Source organism: Patella vulgata, chromosome 5 (assembly GCF_932274485.2).
Source record: "Patella vulgata chromosome 5, xgPatVulg1.2, whole genome shotgun sequence".
In the NCBI taxonomy this organism is placed as follows: domain Eukaryota; kingdom Metazoa; phylum Mollusca; class Gastropoda; family Patellidae; genus Patella; species Patella vulgata.
Window position 1 is genome coordinate 63768592 of NC_065883.2, and position 22416 is coordinate 63791007.

Genomic DNA, 22416 nt, shown 5'->3' on the forward strand with positions numbered 1-22416 from the left:
AGTATATGGTTTTTACTGCGAGAACTTCGCTTTTCCACGTAAAGCATGCGGATCATTTTCCCGGGGATTTTATACGCCAACATTTTTATGCGGATGTATATTGTCGTCGACCCTGTCCGTCCGTTCATCCATCCGTCCGTATGTCTTTGGGCTAAGTGGTGTGGTTTTAAGCCCACACTATAGTAAATGATAAGGAGTATGGTCGCCTGTCCAACCTCGTGGATTTTCCCTGGGTCCTATGGTTTTCCTCCAACTGCTAAAGACCCCTACGCTTAAGCGAAATATTGAAATACATATATAAAATCCATGCCGAAATGATCTAATTTGTGTCGTGTGGACGTTAAACCTCATTTGTATGCCCTGTCGCATTCACGAAGTATTGCGCATTGACGAGATGTTAAATCCCATTGCATACCTTAAATTGAGTTTGTTCGTTTTCCCCACCGCCCATCATAAATCCTGTATCAGATATAGGTGAGGGTGAGGCTGACATCTGTCAACTTTATAAGAGGCTGAGAAAAATTCAAAAAGTGTTTAAGAGTAAAGAAACAGATATTATGAAAACTACATTTGGTTTTCTTTTATTTATTGTATATATTATTAACAGGTTTTAAAATACTGTAATAACAAATATTCTCAACAAGAAATAAAAACAATAGGAAAATATAATGATGTTCATATGAATAAATAAAAACAATGGGAAAATATAATGATGTTCATATGAATACATTATGTACTATCAATATATTGTTATCCATAAAATTGCCCATCCGTATTAAAACGTTGATAAGGACATATTAATCAAATTCTATAAAATTTGTTATAAAATATATTACAATTATAAATATGTTATCACATTTGTTTATACAAAATATATCAATTTAAAAGTTAAAAACTTTTGATTGTTCGTTGGGGTTTTTGTGTCATATCTTATACAAACATACAAATTAGCAGTTCATCAAAATTGCATTATATTTGTAAAAAGACAAAACTTGCTGAATCTGATACGAAACCTATGGAAAATATTCGCCAAGACCAGGTAATAGGGTGTGTCTAGTTAATGGGTTACTATTCATATTAAAATGTATGTACAATCAGTAATTTGTTTGGATGATCTAAATGCCAATTATCAACCTGGGTACATTTTAACGTAGATTAGACCGTGAAATATTAGACAATCTGAAAAATCCAAAATGACGATCAGCGACTTTAAGAGTGTTCGTTGTGGTCGAAGCCTGTGCATTTTTAAGACCAAACTCTTCACTAGTTTCCCCTGAGATTCAATATAACAGATACTAAATATACTATAAAGGTATAAAAAAAATACAGCATTTCCAAGTAAACGCGTTAGAAAATCAGAAAATAAGGTTTTTAAATGAATTAAATATCACAGAAAACTTACAAAGTATTACGTTTTTTGGCGCAAAGTGTTATGACTCGTGAAGTCCTAAAAATCATTTGTCCTCTATATTTGCGCTTTAATATACAAGTAGATAAAATCCTGCCATATACAAAATTTGTTGATAATTAGAGAAGTACGATAATGGTATCCTCGCTCAACGGTTCGCTAGAATATATTTTTAAAACCTTAAATACAGACTGATTTATACTTGCTATAGAAATGTGCTTGATAGCAGAATCGCCAGAAAACAACCGCATACTCCTATAACCCTACCGTGTAATTGAATACCACGAGAGGACACATGATAGACTGATATGAAGATACGATTAACCCCACACTCGGCACATTACGAGACGAGATACCTAACTGACCCCCACCCCACCCCCCAACAACGTCTCGTTTGCGTTAGTTTACGCGAGTTGTACTATGTTTAACCTTTCGTCCACGATGTGCAGTTTGATTTCGGTATGCTGAACTTGAATTGGGTATGTTCAGCTTGTTTTCCGTATTTCAGTATGTTCGGCTTGTTTCTGCAAGAAATGATGCATGTCCTGTAGAGTTGAATGGAACATTTTCATATTTTCGGATATTTTGGTATCGAGGGCCGTAATTCTGTCATTCAAATGGTTGATGAGCTCTGTTTCAGTATTCGTCTTACTCGTGGCACTGGTTGTGGACATACTAGACGATACTTCTAAATACCAGCCTATTTCTTTATTGTCACCATCACCTGGAACCACTATGCCGTGATGCATCTTAATGCGGCTAAACAACCTACTAGCAATTGGCAGCATCTTCTCTATGTTGACTCCTAACTGAACTGATTCAATTCTCCACTGTAATTTCTGCTTAGTTAGAGTAGCGGAATAAGAATCGTTCATCATAGCTATGAGCAGATTCAACAACACAATAGTCCCCAAAACCATGTAAAACAAATAGATTACCTTTGTGAAGACTGTCGTGTAACCGACTGCGTTCATGTTTGTTTCAAATTCGTCTGTGAATATTTCATCCATTCCTAACATCATGTTAAACACTAAAAACATGGTGTGAAGTGGATTGGAAAAACTTAAAACGATGTCATCGGAGACTTGAAACATTACATGAAAAGCGAACGAGAAGGCCAGCAAAACGAATAAATAAACAAACAAAAATTTGGCCACATCCTTGATAATCATGTTTTGTATCATTCTCCAGAAATAATGGATGAGTTTGAATCCACGAGTAAAGACTATAGTGTAAAGCCAGCCCACTGCCAGAGAAACCGAAAGGAAATAATTTTGATAGACACTGCTGCTGAGATATAGGATCATCCACACAATAACCAATAAAGCGTACAGCAAACTGATAAATGTTCCCATATAACTTACAGAAGTATTGAATACACTGCTTTTCCCTCTTTTTAATTTCAGTTTCATTTTCTGCTCCCCGCAGCACAAATATTTAATAAGTTCATAAACCATATAAATTATAATAATAGCGGGTTCTATTATGACTACCACGTAAAGAAGTACAGTTGCAACTTGAGCATCGCTGTCATTGACGTTTCTGCGAATTTTATCTTGTAATGTCACTCCACAAAAACTAAACAGACTCATGTAAATGATATGGAATATTATAAGAAGAGCATATGTCCAGGCAGCGATAGAGGAATAAGATTTCTCAATATATGACACCGGGGGAAGATCTAGCACATGCGAAGCCTTTTCTAAATTTTCCGTTGCCAGCAGCCACTCTACACATGACGGTCTTGGTACAACACGAGTGTTACTGCATAACCCTCTCAGAGAATTGTTGGTCAGGGGTGTAAAATAGGTAACGTCGTACCTCACTCGGTCCGCCCCAGTGTGAAAGCACATAACATCCTTCATCTGAGTCAGCCTTTCGATGATTTCAGAAGCTCCCAAGGTGCAAGCTAATGCTAGTACACTTAGATCGTTGTTGTTGTATAAATTCTTGGTAAGGTCCAGCACAGCAGATCTTTTGTATTTTAGGTAATCCTGCTTGTTATCATCTGGGTAATGAAGATTGTTCTTGATACACCACCAGCGTACTGACTCGGCTATGACGATGTCAAAAACTTCAAGATATTTGGGTAAAGTATCTGGATTCTCTAACGATGCCCGTGTTAAACGATGAAGCACAGTATCGCCATATGAATCTTTAAGCGATAAATCAGCCCCAAACAGTACCAACCTTCGAACACCTTCTCCAAAGCACTCCGATGCGGCCAAATGAAGAACCGATTCATCTCGGCAATTTTGGTTATTGATATCAGCGTCTCTCTTCATTGTATCAAAGATGTCCATCATTACCAAAAACGATTCTTCGTCTCCTGGACGAACACCAACTTGTAAAGCGTTGTTACCATCACTATCCAAATCCTTATAACGCACAAAACGGAACTCCCAAAGCACTTCCGGGGATGCATACATAGCTGCTATATGCAAGGGATTTTTACCCTCTTTATCAGGTACATTTAAACACTCCCATGCATGCGTTTTAATGACATGGTTGATTAATATTTTCACTGTATCGGCGCGAATATTTTTAGAATAAGCTGACACATGAAGCGCAGTTTCGCCATTGGTATTTTTTATGTTTGCTTTAGCTTTGTTATTAACAAGTGTCGTTATGGTATCATGGTTTCCCTTAAGACAAGCAATGTGAAGAGCGGTGTTACCTTTTGTATTTTGGGCATCAATAGGGCATTTGGTTTTGAATTTCTGAACAACTTCGTGTTGATCGTGCTTTGCAGCGACCATCAAAAATGTATTTCCATCTTCGTCTAGTTCCAATGGATCAAGCTTCGAATTAAGAAAATGTTCAATCTTATCGCACTTCCCCAGTACGGCTGCATGAAAGAGTGGTGACTTGGAACAACCTATTTTAATGAGTTTATCACCATCGTCTGTCACAGTGGGTGTAAGCATATCCATTTCTACCAAAGTATTAAGAAGCAAAGTGAAGAATTCGTTGGAATTGTTAACTGCATTCAACCAAACATCTTCACCTAGCAAGTTCTTTTTCTTCATATCGGCACCATTTTTCACTAATGTCTTAACGATATCTGGATGCCCATATTTAGCTCCCAAGAGCAGCGCCGTGTCTCCTCTCTCATCGGGTTTGTCAAAACTGGCTCCTCTGGTAATCAGGGTTTTTAGAACATCCACGTGCCCCTCTCGTGCAGCATGGTGTATTGGCATTTCCCTCCCCCTAATAACATGATTAACATTGGCTCCGTTTCTTAGTAGGATTTTAACTATTTCGTTGTATCCGAGTGCTGACGCCAACACTATGGGAGCAACTAAACCAAGTTTTCTTGTTTGGTCCGGCTTAGCTTTTCCTTGCGTTAGTAGCAGCTCCACGGTTTCTGTATGACCGTATCTGACAGCCCAATAAAGGGCAGTAGAACCCTTATCATTCGCAACATTCGGATTCGCCTTCCTTGCCAACAAAGCTTTAACTGTCTCGGTATGATTCCACCTGGCTGCCCATAACAAAGCCGTGTCTTTCTTTTGGTTCAGATAATTACAATCCATTCCGCAATCTAAGTAAAACTCAACCATATCTGTGAAACCATTGAAGGCAGCCAAATGAAGACACGGGAAGGTTCTAGGTCTCTGGCCCTGGATTTGTACAGGACTTTCTTCGCGGAGTGTTGACATAATCTTTTCTTTATTATGGATCTTCTGAATGATGATTTTGGCCAAGGGCAAATCGTGTAGCTCGGTTACCATGTGTAGAACATTTTTAACTCCTTGAGTAGTTTTCAGTGAAACTTCACATGCCTGGAAAAGTAAGTCTGGCTGACTTTCGTTAATTTTATCAATTATATAACGAGCTATTTCAATATGTTTATTAGCAAGAGCGACATGAAGAATGTTTTCTTTTGTAACTTTTCTACGGTAAGCATCTCCTGACAGTGCAGATATATTTGCAGGAACGTTGTTCTCTATACACTGTTTGACTTGTTCTATCTTACCAACTTCGATGAATTTGAACAGCTTTTCTTTTAATACGTCCTTAGTGTTCTGACTTTCTGATTTTAAAGTTATTTCACTTTGGGATACCTTTCTAATAGGTAGAGGAGACTCGTCTATCTGATCCAAACTTGGTTTAGATGATTTGATGGATCGTTTATGCTGAAACACAAATGAAAGAAAATATAACACGCTCTGTGTTTACATAGTTATTCAGATACTGTGCCACACATAAGGTGCTGACCTATTCTTTTCAGTGTCGAATTCACCTATAGGCTTTGCAGGCTTAAGCTTGCGGCCAAGGTGTGTAGGCCTTTCTTGCACTCGCTGTAGTCTTAAACATCCGTCATCATTCCCTGCTGTACACACTTTCACCTTTCTCTAGTCTTGTAGGGTTGAGGGGTGGGGTGGGTGGAGTGGGGAGGGGCCTCATAAATGGAATATCCTAGTGCCTCTTTTCATCTAAATCGGTAAATTGAAATTTTAATAAACCTGAGTTAAAACTCTAATTAATGGTTACAAAATATATTTATGTCATATTTCTTACCTCTCGTATATTGCGCAACGCAACAAAATCGCCATCTTCTGAAGCATCGCCAGGAGAAACAAAAAATGATGTCTGTTTGGTCAGACGTCGAAGTCTCGCTGGTTTCGGTGACGCCATTTCACAAAATCTGGTCTTTCACGGCCTACAAGAAAAGGTTTTATGATTAATTTATGATGGGTTCCGAACTGCCTTATCGTTAATATTGAATAATTTTAGCAGAGGTACGCCCATGTGCATTATATGGTTCGTCATTGTATGGCTTTTGACTGCATTAGTTATAATATGTACCCATATTAACATCATATCTTAACACATGATTTTAATGGCATACTCCATTAATAGCCCACGGGTCTTATATATAATATATACTTGTTTAGGTGATATTTTAGTCAATTGTAGCGGGGGAACGCCCATGTGCACTGTATTGTTAGTCATGGTTTATGACTGCATTTGTAGTTATATGTACCCATATTAACGGCACATCTTATCGAGACTCTAGAGAGAGAGAGAGAGTTAAATTTTATTTCAACAGAGGTCTTTAACACTGGGGGAAACAGGGGGACGCGAAGAAAACCTACGATGTTGGATGTGAGACTCCATTAAACAGGCATTATGCGAGAGCTAAATCTGTCTATTGCAGGTCTTTCTTTAAGCCTGAAATGTTATATAGGCTATTAATTAGACATTTATTAACATGACAAGACCGTAATCAACTCTCGGTGCCATCGGATATCTCCGATATTAAGTAGATTAGAATGGTTCAGCCATATTTTGATTTAATTTTAAACAATGGAGAAGCGAGGCTTAGCTTCGAACAACCAGTACGATGTTTTGCACACATCTTGTCAAACCTTCATAGGTTAATATCTTTGCTCGCAGTAGAGTAATTTGAATGAAATTTTCAACATATTCATTTTGCATTATCTGTTTCGAACTAGTATAGCAAGAATGGTTAGCTCTTTATCTAAATCTTACATGATGTATCTTCAATAGCCCACAAGTCTTAATATACACTTCCTTATGTAGTGTTTTATTAATTGATATATTATTATCTGAAAGATAAGTTATGTGTCCTGCTGAGTTGTGTTAAATACAACTGTAATGGTTGAACCCGTGATTAATATTTTTTGCCTTACTAATTATTTAGCTTGGAGATATAAGTATATGTTACTTATTAAGAGTTTTTGATTGACGACTGTGAGTAGTACAAAATCAAGGTTATGATATGGCAAAGTACATTTGCAGTAAATAGTAATCAGAATTTGTCCAATGAGGGGGCTCTGTGCACGAATCTGAGAGGGATGGGGTAGTGGGGCTGCATAAGTTTATTACACGATGTTGTGCTCAATCTCTCTGCACCACTGATTTTTTAGATGGGAACTTCATAACGAAATGAAATGAAATGAAATGGGGTTTAACGTCCTATTGTTCTGCTCTGACTGGGGTAATGAAGACAGGCATACGTCATACAATGTGCTATAAGGGAAATTTCGCCCGGACAGTGACACTATGGCCTACTCTTATAGCGAATTCAAACTGCCAAGGGATCTTTCACGTGCACATCAATGTATACACGGGACCTCGGAGTTTAAATTCAGACATAATAAACTAAGTAATATCTTTACTAAAGGAATAAAACAATACTTCTGTCTGACCAATAACCCATTTCAAACCACAAACATCGATTACAAGGAGATACATTAAAAATATGGAAAATTTGTATTGACCTTCTCTCGCTCCGCATCTTTAACTATGGCATAAAGCAGTATTTATGACTCTACAAATGGAAATACGTTTGTGTTATTTATAAAAATGGAAACATACTTAACATGTAACTAAGAGATTAATGACCAACCAAGACTGATTAGCCATTAAAGTCACAAAAATGTGCAGCTGTTCTAAAATATGCTATTAAATCTACAAGGTTTACTTACGTTTTATCCATATACAGCAGTATAGAAATAGCTATAGGTAATGTTACCGTCAATTCATTGATATTATTTGAAGTTGTGTTTATAGCGACGGCCCTGTGTGTAAAGACTACCAAGGTTTACATTATTAATATAATCCATACCATAGCTCGAGGTTGATTTCTTAAGATGGATACGCTACAGTGGTTAAGGTCAAATATCACGGTATATTATAATATAGGTATATGAGCATTCACTACTTAAATAAAACCTTAGGTGGATTGTTTACGTCAGTTATGAAGCAATATGTTATTAAAATATGAAATACATTCATATTATTCAGTGGTGCACGTGTATACATCAAAGATAGCTAATTCGTCATACACAAATACATCATTTTTTTATCTTTAAAAGATCGGCCGGCATTTAAAAGTATACCTGGGAGATGGTAAATTGATGTCATCTTAATCATTGGGTGATAATTCATCTATGACATGTAGGAGTATAAATCAAATACATTTTGTAAAACTTTATGTTTAAAGGGCGTATGGCTTTATTTTTTGGGAACCTTGAAATAGACGAAAATGGTTCCAAAAGCATATATTAATGTAATATGAATGTATGTAAAGTGATTTATATTGAATTTTTGAAAAAAAAACCCATTATAATTTCTAATCAATTATGTTCAGTGAAATACGTGAACAGTTCAAATTGAACGACAGTCGTTTACGCCTGCTTAGTCCATTATTATTTTGTCGTTTGTGAATCTGCCTTTACTAATTACTTCCACATTGTGCTGTAGGATATGTTTTTATTTGTTCATTAAAAAATGGCACCTGAAACCATAGGGTACACGACTCGTGTACTGATTATAAAATGTTCACGCCTGCTTAGTCCATTCTTCATGTTTTTTAAATTATTATTTTGTCGTTTGTGTATCAGCCTTTACTAATTACTTCCACATTGTGCTGTGGGATATGTTTTTATTTGGTCATTACAAAATGGCACCTGAAACCATAGGGTACACGACTCGTGTACTGATTATAAAATGTTTACGCCTGCTTAGTCCATTCTTCACGTTTTTTAAATTATTATTTTGTCGTTTGTGTATCAGCCTTTACTAATTACTTCCACATTGTGCTGTAGGATATGTTTTTATTTGTTCATTACAAAATGGCACCTGAAACAAGAGGGTACACAACTCGTGTACTGGTTATAAAATGTTAATTGTGTCTTAAATATTGGATATTAGGATCATATAGTTTCACGGCAAGATAACAACATCAATACTGATTGAAATTGGTCAATATTGAATTCTAATTCGTATTTTTTATTTCGAATATTATGGAAAATATTGAGTAAGAGACTTGGCTCCTTTAATAATGTAATATGAATGCATATAAACAGATTAACATTCAATCTTTTCTGTTTTCACTTTAATTTCTAATCAGTTATGTTCGGCGAAATACGCGAAGAGTCCAAATTGAATGGCAGTCTGTAGCGTCTGGTTATTCCAGTTTACACCGGTAGCATTCTCCTGTTTAATCTCGTTCATCGGGTCGCTTCATAATAAATGGCGCTCGAACGCATTCTGGCACGCGATTCGTGTGCCAATTTTAAATTTTCATCCCGACACGCGATTCGTGTGCCAATTTTAAAATGTTCATTTTGGATATCAGCAGCCCATCTTTTCACGGTAAGATAACAACATCATTGTTGATTTAAACTGGCCAATAAGTTTTGTTTGCAACTTCGAAGACTGAATGATATTGAGTTAAAGACTTGCCCCCTTTAAATCAAGGGCGTTTAAATTGGTGCCAATGTGATCCCAGCACCGCGTGCTTCTTACAACTGCACCGCTACATTTATTCTTAAATCGTGTTCATTCATCCCCCCCCATAGTTACTTAACTTCTAGCTTCATTATTATGAATACAAATAATGATAGTCATTAAGGTCTTTTAATAATGTGGGTCGCGATAATCCTGGGAATTATTATAATTAGTAAGGTGTGATCCCACGAACAACTAACTAATCCATAGACAATACTGTAACAAAAGACGGTGTTCAGAATTTAATTCATGTAGTCTTAATCTATTTTTCATTGAATTTGTGAGCGTCACCAATGTAACAAACAAGAATTTGGTATCTTTGAGTTAAAAATGTTGAAGTAAGAAACTTAATAATATGTGGTAATTTCAGTGACCTGATAATTATATTGCCTTCACAAATCAAACCTAAATGTATCCAAACAGACAATAAACCATGGTATTTTTTAAATAACAATGTATAATCCAGATTACAATATTAACAAGGTATAAGAAAGTTATTTAACATTTACATACATCAAATACAGCTTGGTTTAACTATCAGTTAAAGTACATATTAAAGCGATTAAAACCATGGATTATATTAAACAATAGAAAGTAACGATGAAACTGAAATCATTTAAACGTTTAAGAACACAATATAATGCTGATTGAATGTTGAATACCTCATTATTAATTACATGTTATACTACTGTCTACCTTTTGCATGAATAAGAAATGGAGGCGGCGACAAGAAGATGGCATAATTACCATCTGTACTCAACTCACCACTACCAGTCAGAGAGAACTTCTGTAAAATATTAGTAAAAAATACAAATAACTCCAATACGACAAGACTTTCTCCTGGACATCTTCTAGGGCCCGTAGAGAACGGCATGAAAGCAGGAGGTTTTGTCGGGTTTCGAGCATCATTTAGAAACCTTTCGGGCTTAAAAACTAAGGGTTCGTCCCATATTTGTTCGTCAAAGTGACAACTATACAAATTAGCAAGAACTACACAATCCTTTGGAATCAAGAAACCCGATAGAACGACATCTTTGGTTGGTGTATGTGGAATAGATGTTGCGGTAACACTTGCAACACGTTGAATTTCCAGAAGAGTTGCCTGTGTGTAAGGCAGCTTTGATCTGTCTGACCAATGTACCATTCGATTGGTACCAACAACGCTTCCAATCTCATCTTGGCATTTCTTTTGTATCTCTGGGTGTAGAATCATATAAAGTAACGCCCAGTTCAAAGAAATCATTGTTGTAACAGAAGCTGCTGGGAATAACTCCAAGATAAGTTTTACAAGATCACCTTCGCTAACCAATTTCATTCCGTCATCGTGACCATTTTTGGACAGATAAACATCGATTAAATCGTTTAGTTTATCTTTTGTGTATTGCTTTTTGTGTTCACTAATTTGTCCAGAAAGATAATTTCGCACTTTACCAACTTTGTCAAAAAGTACTCTTAATTTGGATGCTATAAACGGTAAAAAGCGTAGTTTTGGGAACACGTTGAGCATTGAAAACGTTCCCTCGTTTGTAAAAGATGTTGAAACTACATCGATAATGCGGAGGAAGTCAGGATCATTGTCGTCGAATCTGGAACCCAAAAGTATACGACTAATGATGTTTACCGTCGCATTTAAGAACAGGCCTTGACTCGCCAATGGCTTTCCGTCTGACTGAGATAAAACATCTAACACAACTTTTGTTTCCGCTCTCACCATATCTTCAAGATTTGATTCTCCGAGAATCTGGAGTGCCAACTCCCGCTTTACCTTCCATTCGTCATCATTTGACCAGATGATGCCTGTTCCAGATTTGTTGCTTTCCCTCACTATCCAGAATGCATCTACTGGTCTGTTACTGAACTCACTCTTATGCTTCACAAATGCTTCTTCAATGGAATCTGCATCATTCAAAACTACGTACAGCTGATTGCCGAAATAGAATCTATAGATACTTCCATACTTTTTCCGCATGTCGTCAAAGTATTTGTGCCGCTTTCCTTTGTATTTACCACCCATATCGAAGACATTACCAACAACCGGCCAGGCAGATGGTCCAGGAGGAATACCAGGTTGTTCTTGCTGGGACATGATGACAGCAATTAGAAGCACCATAACCAACCCAAGTAGTAAAGTATATGGAGTTAAATCACTGAACATGTTTAACACATCCATCCTCAATGGCAGTCTTGTTATTCACTTTATAAATAGTCACACAGTTTGTATTTCTTCCGTAAAAAATATGATATATATTTAATGACAAACAGAATATAGTTGTCGAGTTGACTTCTTTTATTTGAGATCCTTGTCTATACACTGGACGGTTATAAGCATGTCTGATTCATCCCAGTGGTTCGCAGGTTTTACCAGATTCCTACTGTGAAATATAAAACTTTTATCTATCTAGGTCGCGTAGTAAAAAATACCAAATTCTTTATAGCCTACACAATTCGTCGCTATGTCCAGCTGCGTGATTTATGGGGCGTCTCATTCAATCCTGACAACAACTGTATGCATATTTCGCAATTTACATTGTGCTTTTGTATAATGTGAAGTACTGAAATATCATTTCCTGTTGCAACTATTGATTCACCTGAACATTCATCATTGGCAAGACAGAATGTAAGTCAGTAATCAGGGGCGGATCCAGGAATTTTTGCAAGGGGGGTGGGGGTATGGCCAGGGTCCTGTTATGGAAATTTGACATTGCAGTTGACAATGCATGCGGGCCCGTATCTAGACACCATTAAGTGTGGGGGGGGGGGATTACCTTTCGGTAGGGGGGCGAACATTTTGAGGAAATTTTCGGAAAGGTCATTCTAACAGACTGTTGTAATCATCATGCTATGTAGTTACCTAGGCGTCTAATAAGCATTTTAAAATAAGTATTCAAACAAAAAAAAAATCGTGATTTTTTAAATTTATTTAAAACTATTTTAGATTAGTACAAAAAAAATGGTTTATAAAGTAATGAGATACCGTGGGATTAATATGCGCATAGTCGCCTGAATTATACCTCCCCCTGCTTAGGGAATCCTAGTTTTTTTTAGGTCAATATAAGGAACTGTGTATACTTTAATGATTGTTAGCATGCCCCCCCCCCCCCCGCGCCCCCTGTAGATACGGGCCCGAATGCATGATGCCATCATAGTCTCCAAATTGCGTAGATATACATACACATTGAAGAGAGAAATCCAAAACACCGTTTGACGTCAATTTTTATAATGATTTAATAGGGCCACACTGTGATTCAATTTCATTGATGCAAAATATTAATTGTCATAACGATTGTCATGCACCTTGAGCATTAACTTTAATGGATCTGTGCGCAATATAAGAACTCGCTATTATTATTATTATTATTATTATTATTATAACACATATGTCTATATCATTATCTGGTGCTTAGAATATCCATCCCATCCCACTATCCGATGATAAAAGATAAGGCACTCGACCGTTACATTTTTCTCATAAACAGTGTTGTTTTTACCGTTTTTTATGTAGCTGAGTATGGGTTGGGGAGGGGGGTTATACCCCCACACCCACCACCCACTGGATTTGCTCCTGTTAATAATTAGAGAAGGACATTTTTCAGAGTAATTAAAGATTGCAAGCTATTTGTTTTATTGATCGGGCTAAAATATTTGTGTAATTATATTGCAAACGGTTTATTGCATATACGTTAGCAAACCCTTTGTTAAAAAGTAGATATGTTTGTGAAATGAAATGGGGTTTAGCGCCTTACTATTCTGTATCGATTGGGAATTATGTTTCTATATAAACTAATATTCCAGTTTGGTACAATAAATTAAATTTCCTTTGCTCACTTAAAGCATAAACATGTCATATAAAGAATTTAGCACAGAGTTTAAGACAATACCATATCAAAAGTCTTTATTCGTTTAAATTTTATATTAATTTCTACTGACTCCACACCATCATCTTTATTTGTCTTAGAAAATAAAGTCATAGAAATATATTGGTATCTTATTCGTACAAGCTAGCGCATGCTTACCTACATTAAAACAGCGTGTGATATGTGTGAGGGTGTGTGTGTGCGTGCGTTTCTCTATCTGGCTTCTTGTGCCTTTAAGGAGGTTTTTTTGTAAATAAAGCACATTGAACTACACGTACTAAAAGAAAGCCATGAATGTGTACAAAGTGAAGAGGAGTTCGGTGGGTTCATTTTTAAATACCGCCTACATCGTGGGCAAATAAAATTGGGTCAAACTATTTGAGCCCACACTATATCAAATCGTTTTATAATTATTTGTATAGGCTATGTATTTAGGATCAAGGTTATGTACATAATATTATAATATACACCTAGTTATATAGACACCTGTATTATAAAACTCCTATTAGCAAGATTATAAAACAAAAAACGTCATTAAGGGACAAAATATTCCAGATAGCTGATTACGGTTAAATAACTTTAAAGTTTTGTTCGCTTCAACGTTTAACATTTTTAGCCCTAATCAGCTTTCTAGAATATGACCCAAAATTTAAATTGATAGCAAATGAAATGACAAATTAGTTATGTCAAATGTATGAAGAAATACACATAGACATGCACAAACATCCCGTTGAAAAGTCATAGGAAATCAATAATATTATATGTAGATATTAATGTCGCTCTACTTGACTTAATAATACATACAACGCAAATAATCTGACCGTGTGACTTTCATGTAATGACTAATAATTTAACTATATTATCATTTATTCATACGTGGTGACCTATTCATTTACATTTAGAGAGAATGAAATACATGTTGGACTATTGCGGTAACCTTGAAGAATAGACTCATCCGTTTTACACCGAATGCATTAAAGTAAAGCATGATAAGCAGTTAAAAAAATATCAACGTTGTTTCAAAATGTGATCTACGCAACCAAATGACGATGCTCTTTGTTTTGGGGGGATTTAAAAAAAAAAGTTTTTGTGTGTATTGATCTATCTTACGTGGCCAGTAATTGCTTAATTGCGAACACAAAGACTATGAAATCTAATCATTCAAATAGTCATGTTAAAAATAAAGTCCATTTATTAGGTCTATTTTTAAACACAATATCATCAAAGGGCTAATAAACATTCTTGAAATCCCATCACATTTCGCTAATACGTCTGCTCTGAATACCTGGTGACAGGGGCACAACAACTGCAGTGAACGTGGAACAAAATTTCTAGTAGCATCGGTTTACATTCGGGTGTTGTACAAAGAACAAATATACTCTGCCAAGGAGGCTATAATCCTGATTTTCTCAACATTGAAACGTATGAGTGATGGGAGTATATTTTACTAACGTAAATGAGAGAAAAATAGAATAATAGACTAGACTTGAATTTCAGAAGCTATTGGTTAGGAGGTACCTTTAAAATTCAGAACCATAACGAAATTGTTTTTTACCAGGCACTCGACAGACCATGTGCTTCCCACTTTTCTCAAAGCACCAAGACGGAATTACACGTTGTTAATCGATGTCAAACAATAAAAGGGCTATTCCTTTAAGACTTAAGGTTGGGATTTCTTTAGTAAATCTATGAATCAATGCTGACTAATGGTTGGATACCAGAAACCCTTAGACTGTATTATGAATTGTTTATACGAATACCTTAATTCTCTTTTGTATTAAAATTATTTATAGCCTTCATGTTTGTAGAGAATCGATCAACTCACTTGTTGGTCTTGTAGTATTGATTAGCATTAAAAGAATGGACTAGAAACGGAAAAGGAATCGTGTTGGTGTTACTCGTTTCCATGGGTCACAAGAGACATATAGGACCAACCTGAAATCGACATACTAATTCTTAAGCTTGGCGTCCATTAATTCAAATAAACAAAAAACTCTAGGTTTTCGCGAAGCTATAACATTTCGCATTTCAACGTGTACTGTTGTTTGGTTTTCTTTTCTTTTTTGAGAGGGGGCGGAGAGGGGGCGGGGAGGGGGGGGGGAGTTCTCATTGATAGGAAAAGCAGCCGCTACACCATTTTTTGAGAATCTTGTCCTAACAGTAAACCAGATAATGAGATGATCCAATATGATCCTGGAGTAGTGTGTGTGTTGCAAGCTCAATTAAATTCAGAAATCTTTATTCGTTGTTGATAAATGAGGACCCCGCGGACACTAAACAACTTTGTACAAGTAACTACCCTTAATACATGCATAATACCCCACTCAACTCCACCCAACCCACCATCTTAGACTGGACATTTGTTACGCCATTTAATTTCGGTATGAATGCAGGTTATAGTCTATGTGTTGGATTTCTTGACCAACCACCCTTTATTAAAAAAAATGTCTTCTGAAATTACTACGGGTTACAAATTGCGTTTTGCTTGGAGAATTTTTGATACATTCTTGCTATCGGTATTTTTAGTCCATGTAATGCAGTAGTTGAATTTAGAGTAGAAACAACTTACTTGAATTTTCTTACATGTCCAGTCTCAATTCATGCTGCTATATCTAGGCTAAATATACGGACTATGAGAATAAACTTCTTAAAGGAAGGATAAGTCAAGAATATTATATACAAATACTCAGGGTTGCTATAGACACACTCCAGAAGAGACAATCGACATACATACAATATAAATATAAAATGACATCGTTATTTTATGATCTCTAAGACATAAAGTTAAACAATAATAGATTGCTTAAGCCGTTTGAATTACTGTGGATTATCCAATTATCTGGATTATTGCTAATTGATACCCCCAATTGTAAAGCCATTTGTCAAAATTGTTTAATTTATCTCCGGGATAAGAAAAATCAGTCGACCTAGCCAATTAATATATCTATTGATTATTCAGATCCAAAATGACCTTTATTCAAAGAACAATAACTAATTCAATTTTTGTTTTGGTGATAATATCTTTATGAATTTTAACCAGCAGTCTAAGTGTAAAATACACGAATCGTGTACCATAATGCGTTTCAGTGCCATTTGTAACAAGGGGCTCGAAGAACGAGGCTAGATATATTCCGCTAGTCATGTCAAACGGTGACCCCATATTCTTATCTGGAGAACATGCGCAATAAATACTGTCTGTGTAGACTGGAATAACCAGACGCTAGAGATTGCCATTGGATTGAGACCTCTAGCGTATTTCGCCGAACATAACTTGCAATGTAGATGAAATGACCACAATACTGTTCTGTAGTATACTACATTATTAGCCTATATGATGCGTTGTGACCCAATTGTGTCAATTTATAGGTCCCAAATATCAGGGATATAGAGACTTCTGGCGTATTTCGCCGAACATAACTGATTAGAAATTATAGTAAAAACAGAAACGATTGAATGTAAATCAGTTTATATATACATTCATATTACATTATTAGCCTATATGCATTGTGACCCATTTGTGTCAATTTCTAGGTGCCAAATATTAGCGATTTAGCTCCTTTAACTATCAATTAAGTACAAATATTAAAGCGATTAAAACAATGGACCAATTATATTAACAATAGAAAGTAACGATGAAACTGAAATCATTTAAACGTTTAAGAACACAATATAATGCTGATTGAATGTTGAATACCTCATTATTAATTACATGTTATACTACTGTCTACTTTTTGCATGAATAAGAAATGGAGGCGGCGACAAGAAGATGGCATAATTACCATCTGTACTCAACTCCCCACTACCAGTCAGAGAGAACTTCTGTAAAATATTAGTAAAAAATACAAATAACTCCAATACGGCAAGAGTTTGACCTGGACAACTTCTTGGGCCCACAGAGAACGGCATGAAAGCAGGAGGTTTTGTCGGGTTTCCATCATCATTTAGAAACCTTTCGGGCTTAAAAACTAAGGGTTCGTCCCATGTTTGTTCATCAAAGTGACAACTATACAAATTACCGATAACTATACAGTCCTTTGGAATCAAGAAACCTGATAGAACGACATCTTTGGTAGGTGTATGTGGAACAGATGTTGCGGCAACACTTGCAACACGTTGAATTTCCAGAAGAGTTGCCTGTGTGTAAGGCAGCTTTGATCTGTCTGACCAATGTACCATCCGATCGGTACCAACAACGCTTTCAATCTCATCTTGGCATTTCTTTTGTATCTCTGGGTGTAGAATCATATAAAGTAACGCCCAGTTCAAAGAAATCGTTGTTGTAACCGAAGCTGCTGGGAATACCTCCAAGATAAGTCTTACAAGATCACCTTTGCTAACTAATTTCATTCCGTCATCTTGATCTTTTTTGGACAGGTAAACGTCAATTAAATCGTTTGGTTTATCTTTTGTGTGTTGCTTTTCGTGTTCACTAATTTGTCCAGACAGATAATTTCTTACTGTGCCAACTTTGTCAAAAAGTACTCTTAATTTGGATGCTATACACGGTAAAAAGCGTAGTTTTGGGAACACGTTGAGCATTGAAAACGTTCCCTCGTTTGTAAAAGCTGTTGAAACTACATCGATAATGCGGAGGAAGTCAGGATCATTGTCGTCAAATCTGGAACCCAAAAGTATACGACTAATGATGTTTACCGTTGCATTTAAGAACAGTTTTTGACTGGCCAATGGCTTTCCATCTGACTGAGATAAAACATCTAACACAACTTTTGTTTCCGCTCTCACCATATCTTCAAGATTTGATTCTCCGAGAATCTGGTGTGCTAACCCCGTCTTTACCTTCCATGCGTCATCATTTGACCAGACGATGCCTGTTCCATATTTGTTGATTTCCCTCACGATCCAGAATGAATCTGCTGGTCTGTTACTGAACTCACTCTTATGCTTCACAAATGCTTCTTCAATGGAATCTGCATCATTCAAAACTACGTGCAGCTGACTGGCGAAATAGAAACTATAGATACTTCCATACCTTTTTCGCATGTCGTCAAAGTATTTGTGCCGCTTTCCTTTGTATTTACCACCCATAGAAAAGGCATTACCAACAATCGGCCAAGCAAATGGTCCAGGAGGAATACCAGATTGTTCTTTCTTGGACATGATGACAGCAATTAGAAGAACTATAACCAATCCAACTAGTAAAGTACATGTAGTTAAATCACTGAACATGTTTAACACATCCATCCTTAATGGCAGTCTTGTTATTCACTTTATAAATAGTCACACAGTTTGTATTTCTTCCGTAAATAATATACAAATAGAATATAGTTGTCGAGTTGACTTATTTAATTTAAGATCCTTGTCTATACACTGGTTGGTTATAATTCTGTCTGATTTATCCCAGATTCCTATGTGAAATATGAACTTTTATCTATTAGGTCGTGTAGTAAAAATTCAGTCCTGAAAACAACTGTATGCATATTTCGCGATCGATACGATTTATATTCTGCTTTTGTATTATTTATTTAAATTGAAAGATTTAATGTGAAGTACTGAAATATCATTTCCTATTGCAACTAATGATTGACCTGAACATTCATCATTGGCAAGACAGAATGTAAGTCAGTAATCATACGGCTGATCACCACCCAGATCCGGAATCTACGCAAAAAACTGGTCTAGAAAACCTTGGTCTCATAAATTCACAGCTCGGGTGGCGATTCCCCCACCACTTCAGCCACCGGACTAACATACTAATTCTTAAGATTGGAGTACATTGATTCAAATAAACAAAACACTGTAGGTTTTTGCGAAGCTATAACGTTTCGCGTTTTAACGTGTACTGTTGGTTTTTCTTTCTCTTTTTTAGTGGGGGGGGGGGGGGGGGTATCACCGCACATTGATAGGAAAAGCAGTAGCTACACCATTTTTTATTTGCCGTTTATTTTTTATTTGAGAATATTGTCCTAACAGTAAACCAGAGAATGAGATGATCCAATATTACCCTGGAGTAGTTTGTGTGTTGCAAGCTCAATTAAATTCAGAAATCTTTATTCGTTGTTGATAAATGATGACCCCGCGGACACTAAACAACTTTGTACAAGTAACTACCCTTAATACATGCATAATACCCCACTCAACTCCACCCACGCCACTATCTTAGACTGGACATTTGTTACGCCATTTAATTTCGGTATGAATGCAGGTTATAGTCTATGTGTTGGATTTCTTGACCAACCACCATTTATTAATATTAAAAAAATGTCTTCTGAAATTACTACGGGTTACAAATAGCGTTTTGCTTGGACAGCTTTTGATACATTCTTGCTATCGGTATTTTTAGTCCATGTAATGCGGTAGTTGAATTTAGAGTAGAAACAACTTACTTGAATTTTCTTACATGTCCAGTCTCAATTCATGCTGCTATATCTAGGCTAAATATACGGACTATAAGAATAAACTTCTTAAAGGGAGGATAAGTCAAGAATATTATATACAAATACTCAGGGTTGCTATAGACACACTCCAGAAGAGACAATCGACATACATACAATATAAATAAAAAATGACATCGATATTTTATGATCTCTAAGACATAAAGTTAAACATTAATAGATTTTTTAAGCCGTTTGAATTACTGTGGATTATCCAATTATCTGGATTATTGCTAATTGATACCCCCAAGTGTAAAGCCATTTGTCAAAATTGTTTAATTTATCTCCGGGATAAGAAAAATCAGTCGACCTAGCCAATTAATATATCTATTGATTATTCAGATCCAAAATGACCTTTATTCAAAGAACAATAACTAATTCAATTTTTGTTTTGGTGATAATATCTTTATGAATTTTAACCAGCAGTCTAAGTGTAAAATACACGAATCGTGTACCATAATGCGTTTCAGTGCCATTTGTAACAAGGGGCTCGAAGAACGAGGCTAGATATATTCCGCTAGTCATGTCAAACGGTGACGCCATATTCTTATCTGGAGAGCATGCGCAATAAATACTGTCTGTGTAGACTGGAAAAACCAGACGCTAGAGATTGCCATTGGATTGAGACCTCTAGCGTATTTCGCCGAACATAACTTGCAGTGTAGATGAAATGACCACAATACTGTTCTGTAGTATACTACATTATTAGCCTATATGATGCGTTGTGACCCAATTGTGTCAATTTATAGGTCCCAAATATCAGGGATGTAGAGACTTCTGGCGTATTTCGCCGAACATAACTGATTAGAAATTATAGTAAAAACAGAAACGTTTGAATGTAAATCAGTTTATATATACATTCATATTACATTATTAGCCTATATGCATTGTGACCCATTTGTGTCAATTTCTAGGTGCCAAATATTAGCGATTTAGCTCCTTTAACTATCAATTAAGTACAAATATTAAAGCGATTAAAACAATGGACCAATTATATTAACGATAGAAAGTAACGATGAAACTGAAATCATTTAAACGTTTAAGAACACAATATAATGCTGATTGAATGTTGAATACCTCATTATTAATTACATGTTATACTATAACTGTCTACTTTTTGCATGAATAAGAAATGGAGGCGGCGACAAGAAGATGGCATAATTACCATCTGTACTCAACTCTCCACTACCAGTCAGAGAGAACTTCTGTAAAATATTAGTAAAAAATACAAATAACTCCAATACGGCAAGAGTTTGACCTGGACAACTTCTTGGGCCCACAGAGAACGGCATGAAAGCAGGAGGTTTTGTCGGGTTTCCATCATCATTAAGAAACCTTTCGGGCTTAAAAACTAAGGGTTCGTCCCATGTTTGTTCATCAAAGTGACAACTATACAAATTACCAATAACTATACAGTCCTTTGGAATCAAGAAACCTGATAGAACGACATCTTTGGTTGGTGTATATGGAATAGATGTTGCGGTAACACTTGCAACACGTTGAATTTCCAGAAGAGTTGCCTGTGTGTAAGGCAGCTTTGATCTGTCTGACCAATGTACCATCCGATCGGTACCAACAACGCTTTCAATTTCATCTTGGCATTTCTTTTGTATCTCTGGGTGTAGAATCATATAAAGTAACGCCCAGTTCAAAGAAAACGTTGTTGTAACCGAAGCTGCTGGGAATACCTCCAAGATAAGTCTTACAAGATCACCTTCGCTAACTAATTTCATTCCGTCATCTTGATCTTTTTTGGACAGGTAAACGTCAATTAAATCGTTTGGTTTATCTTTTGTGTGTTGCTTTTCGTGTTCACTAATTTGTCCAGACAGATAATTTCGTACTGTGCCAACTTTGTCAAAAAGTACTCTTAATTTGGATGCTATACACGGTAAAAAGCGTAGTTTTGGGAACACGTTGAGCATTGAAAACGTTCCCTCGTTTGTAAAAGCTGTTGAAACTACATCGATAATGCGGAGGAAGTCAGGATCATTGTCGTCAAATCTGGAACCCAAAAGTATACGACTAATGATGTTTACCGTTGCATTTAAGAACAGTTTTTGACTGGCCAATGGCTTTCCATCTGACTGAGATAAAACATCTAACACAACTTTTGTTTCCGCTCTCACCATATCTTCAAGATTTGATTCTCCGAGAATCTGGTGTGCTAACCCCGTCTTTACCTTCCATGCGTCATCATTTGACCAGACGATGCCTGTTCCATATTTGTTGATTTCCCTCACTATCCAGAATGCATCTGCTGGTCTGTTACTGAACTCACTCTTATGCTTCACAAATGCTTCTTCAATGGATTCTGCATCATTCAATACTACGTGCAGCTGATTGGCAAAATAGAAACTATAGATACTTCCATACCTTTTTCGCATGTCGTCAAAGTACTTGTGCCGCTTTCCTTTGTATTTACCACCCATAGAAAAGGCATTACCAACAATCGGCCAAGCAAATGGTCCAGGAGGAATACTATATTGTTCTTTCT

The 22416-nt window shown here is 36.3% G+C and overlaps 3 protein-coding genes across 3 annotated transcripts; all 3 read right to left on the reverse strand.

Annotated features, from left to right (window-relative positions):
* Positions 1-575: 575 nt before the first annotated feature.
* LOC126820557 (transient receptor potential cation channel subfamily A member 1) lies at positions 576-7973 on the reverse strand. Its single transcript, XM_050548586.2, has 3 exons — positions 7867-7973; positions 5933-6074; positions 576-5547 (listed from the first exon to the last, which is right to left on the reverse strand). Exons 2-3 carry the CDS (start codon positions 6047-6049, stop codon positions 1894-1896), a joined length of 3771 nt encoding a protein of 1256 aa, XP_050404543.2. The 5' UTR covers positions 6050-6074; positions 7867-7973; the 3' UTR covers positions 576-1893.
* A 1851-nt stretch (positions 7974-9824) lies between these two features.
* Positions 9825-12069, reverse strand: LOC130013008 (cytochrome P450 2J6-like). The gene has a single exon (XM_056101341.1). It carries the CDS (start codon positions 11841-11843, stop codon positions 10359-10361), a length of 1485 nt encoding a protein of 494 aa, XP_055957316.1. The 5' UTR covers positions 11844-12069; the 3' UTR covers positions 9825-10358.
* Positions 12070-16976: 4907 nt separating this feature from the next.
* On the reverse strand, positions 16977-18763 carry LOC126820567 (cytochrome P450 2D4-like). Its single transcript, XM_056101202.1, has one exon. The coding sequence runs from the start codon at positions 18727-18729 to the stop codon at positions 17245-17247; it is 1485 nt and encodes a 494-aa protein (XP_055957177.1). The 5' UTR covers positions 18730-18763; the 3' UTR covers positions 16977-17244.
* Positions 18764-22416: the final 3653 nt, after the last annotated feature.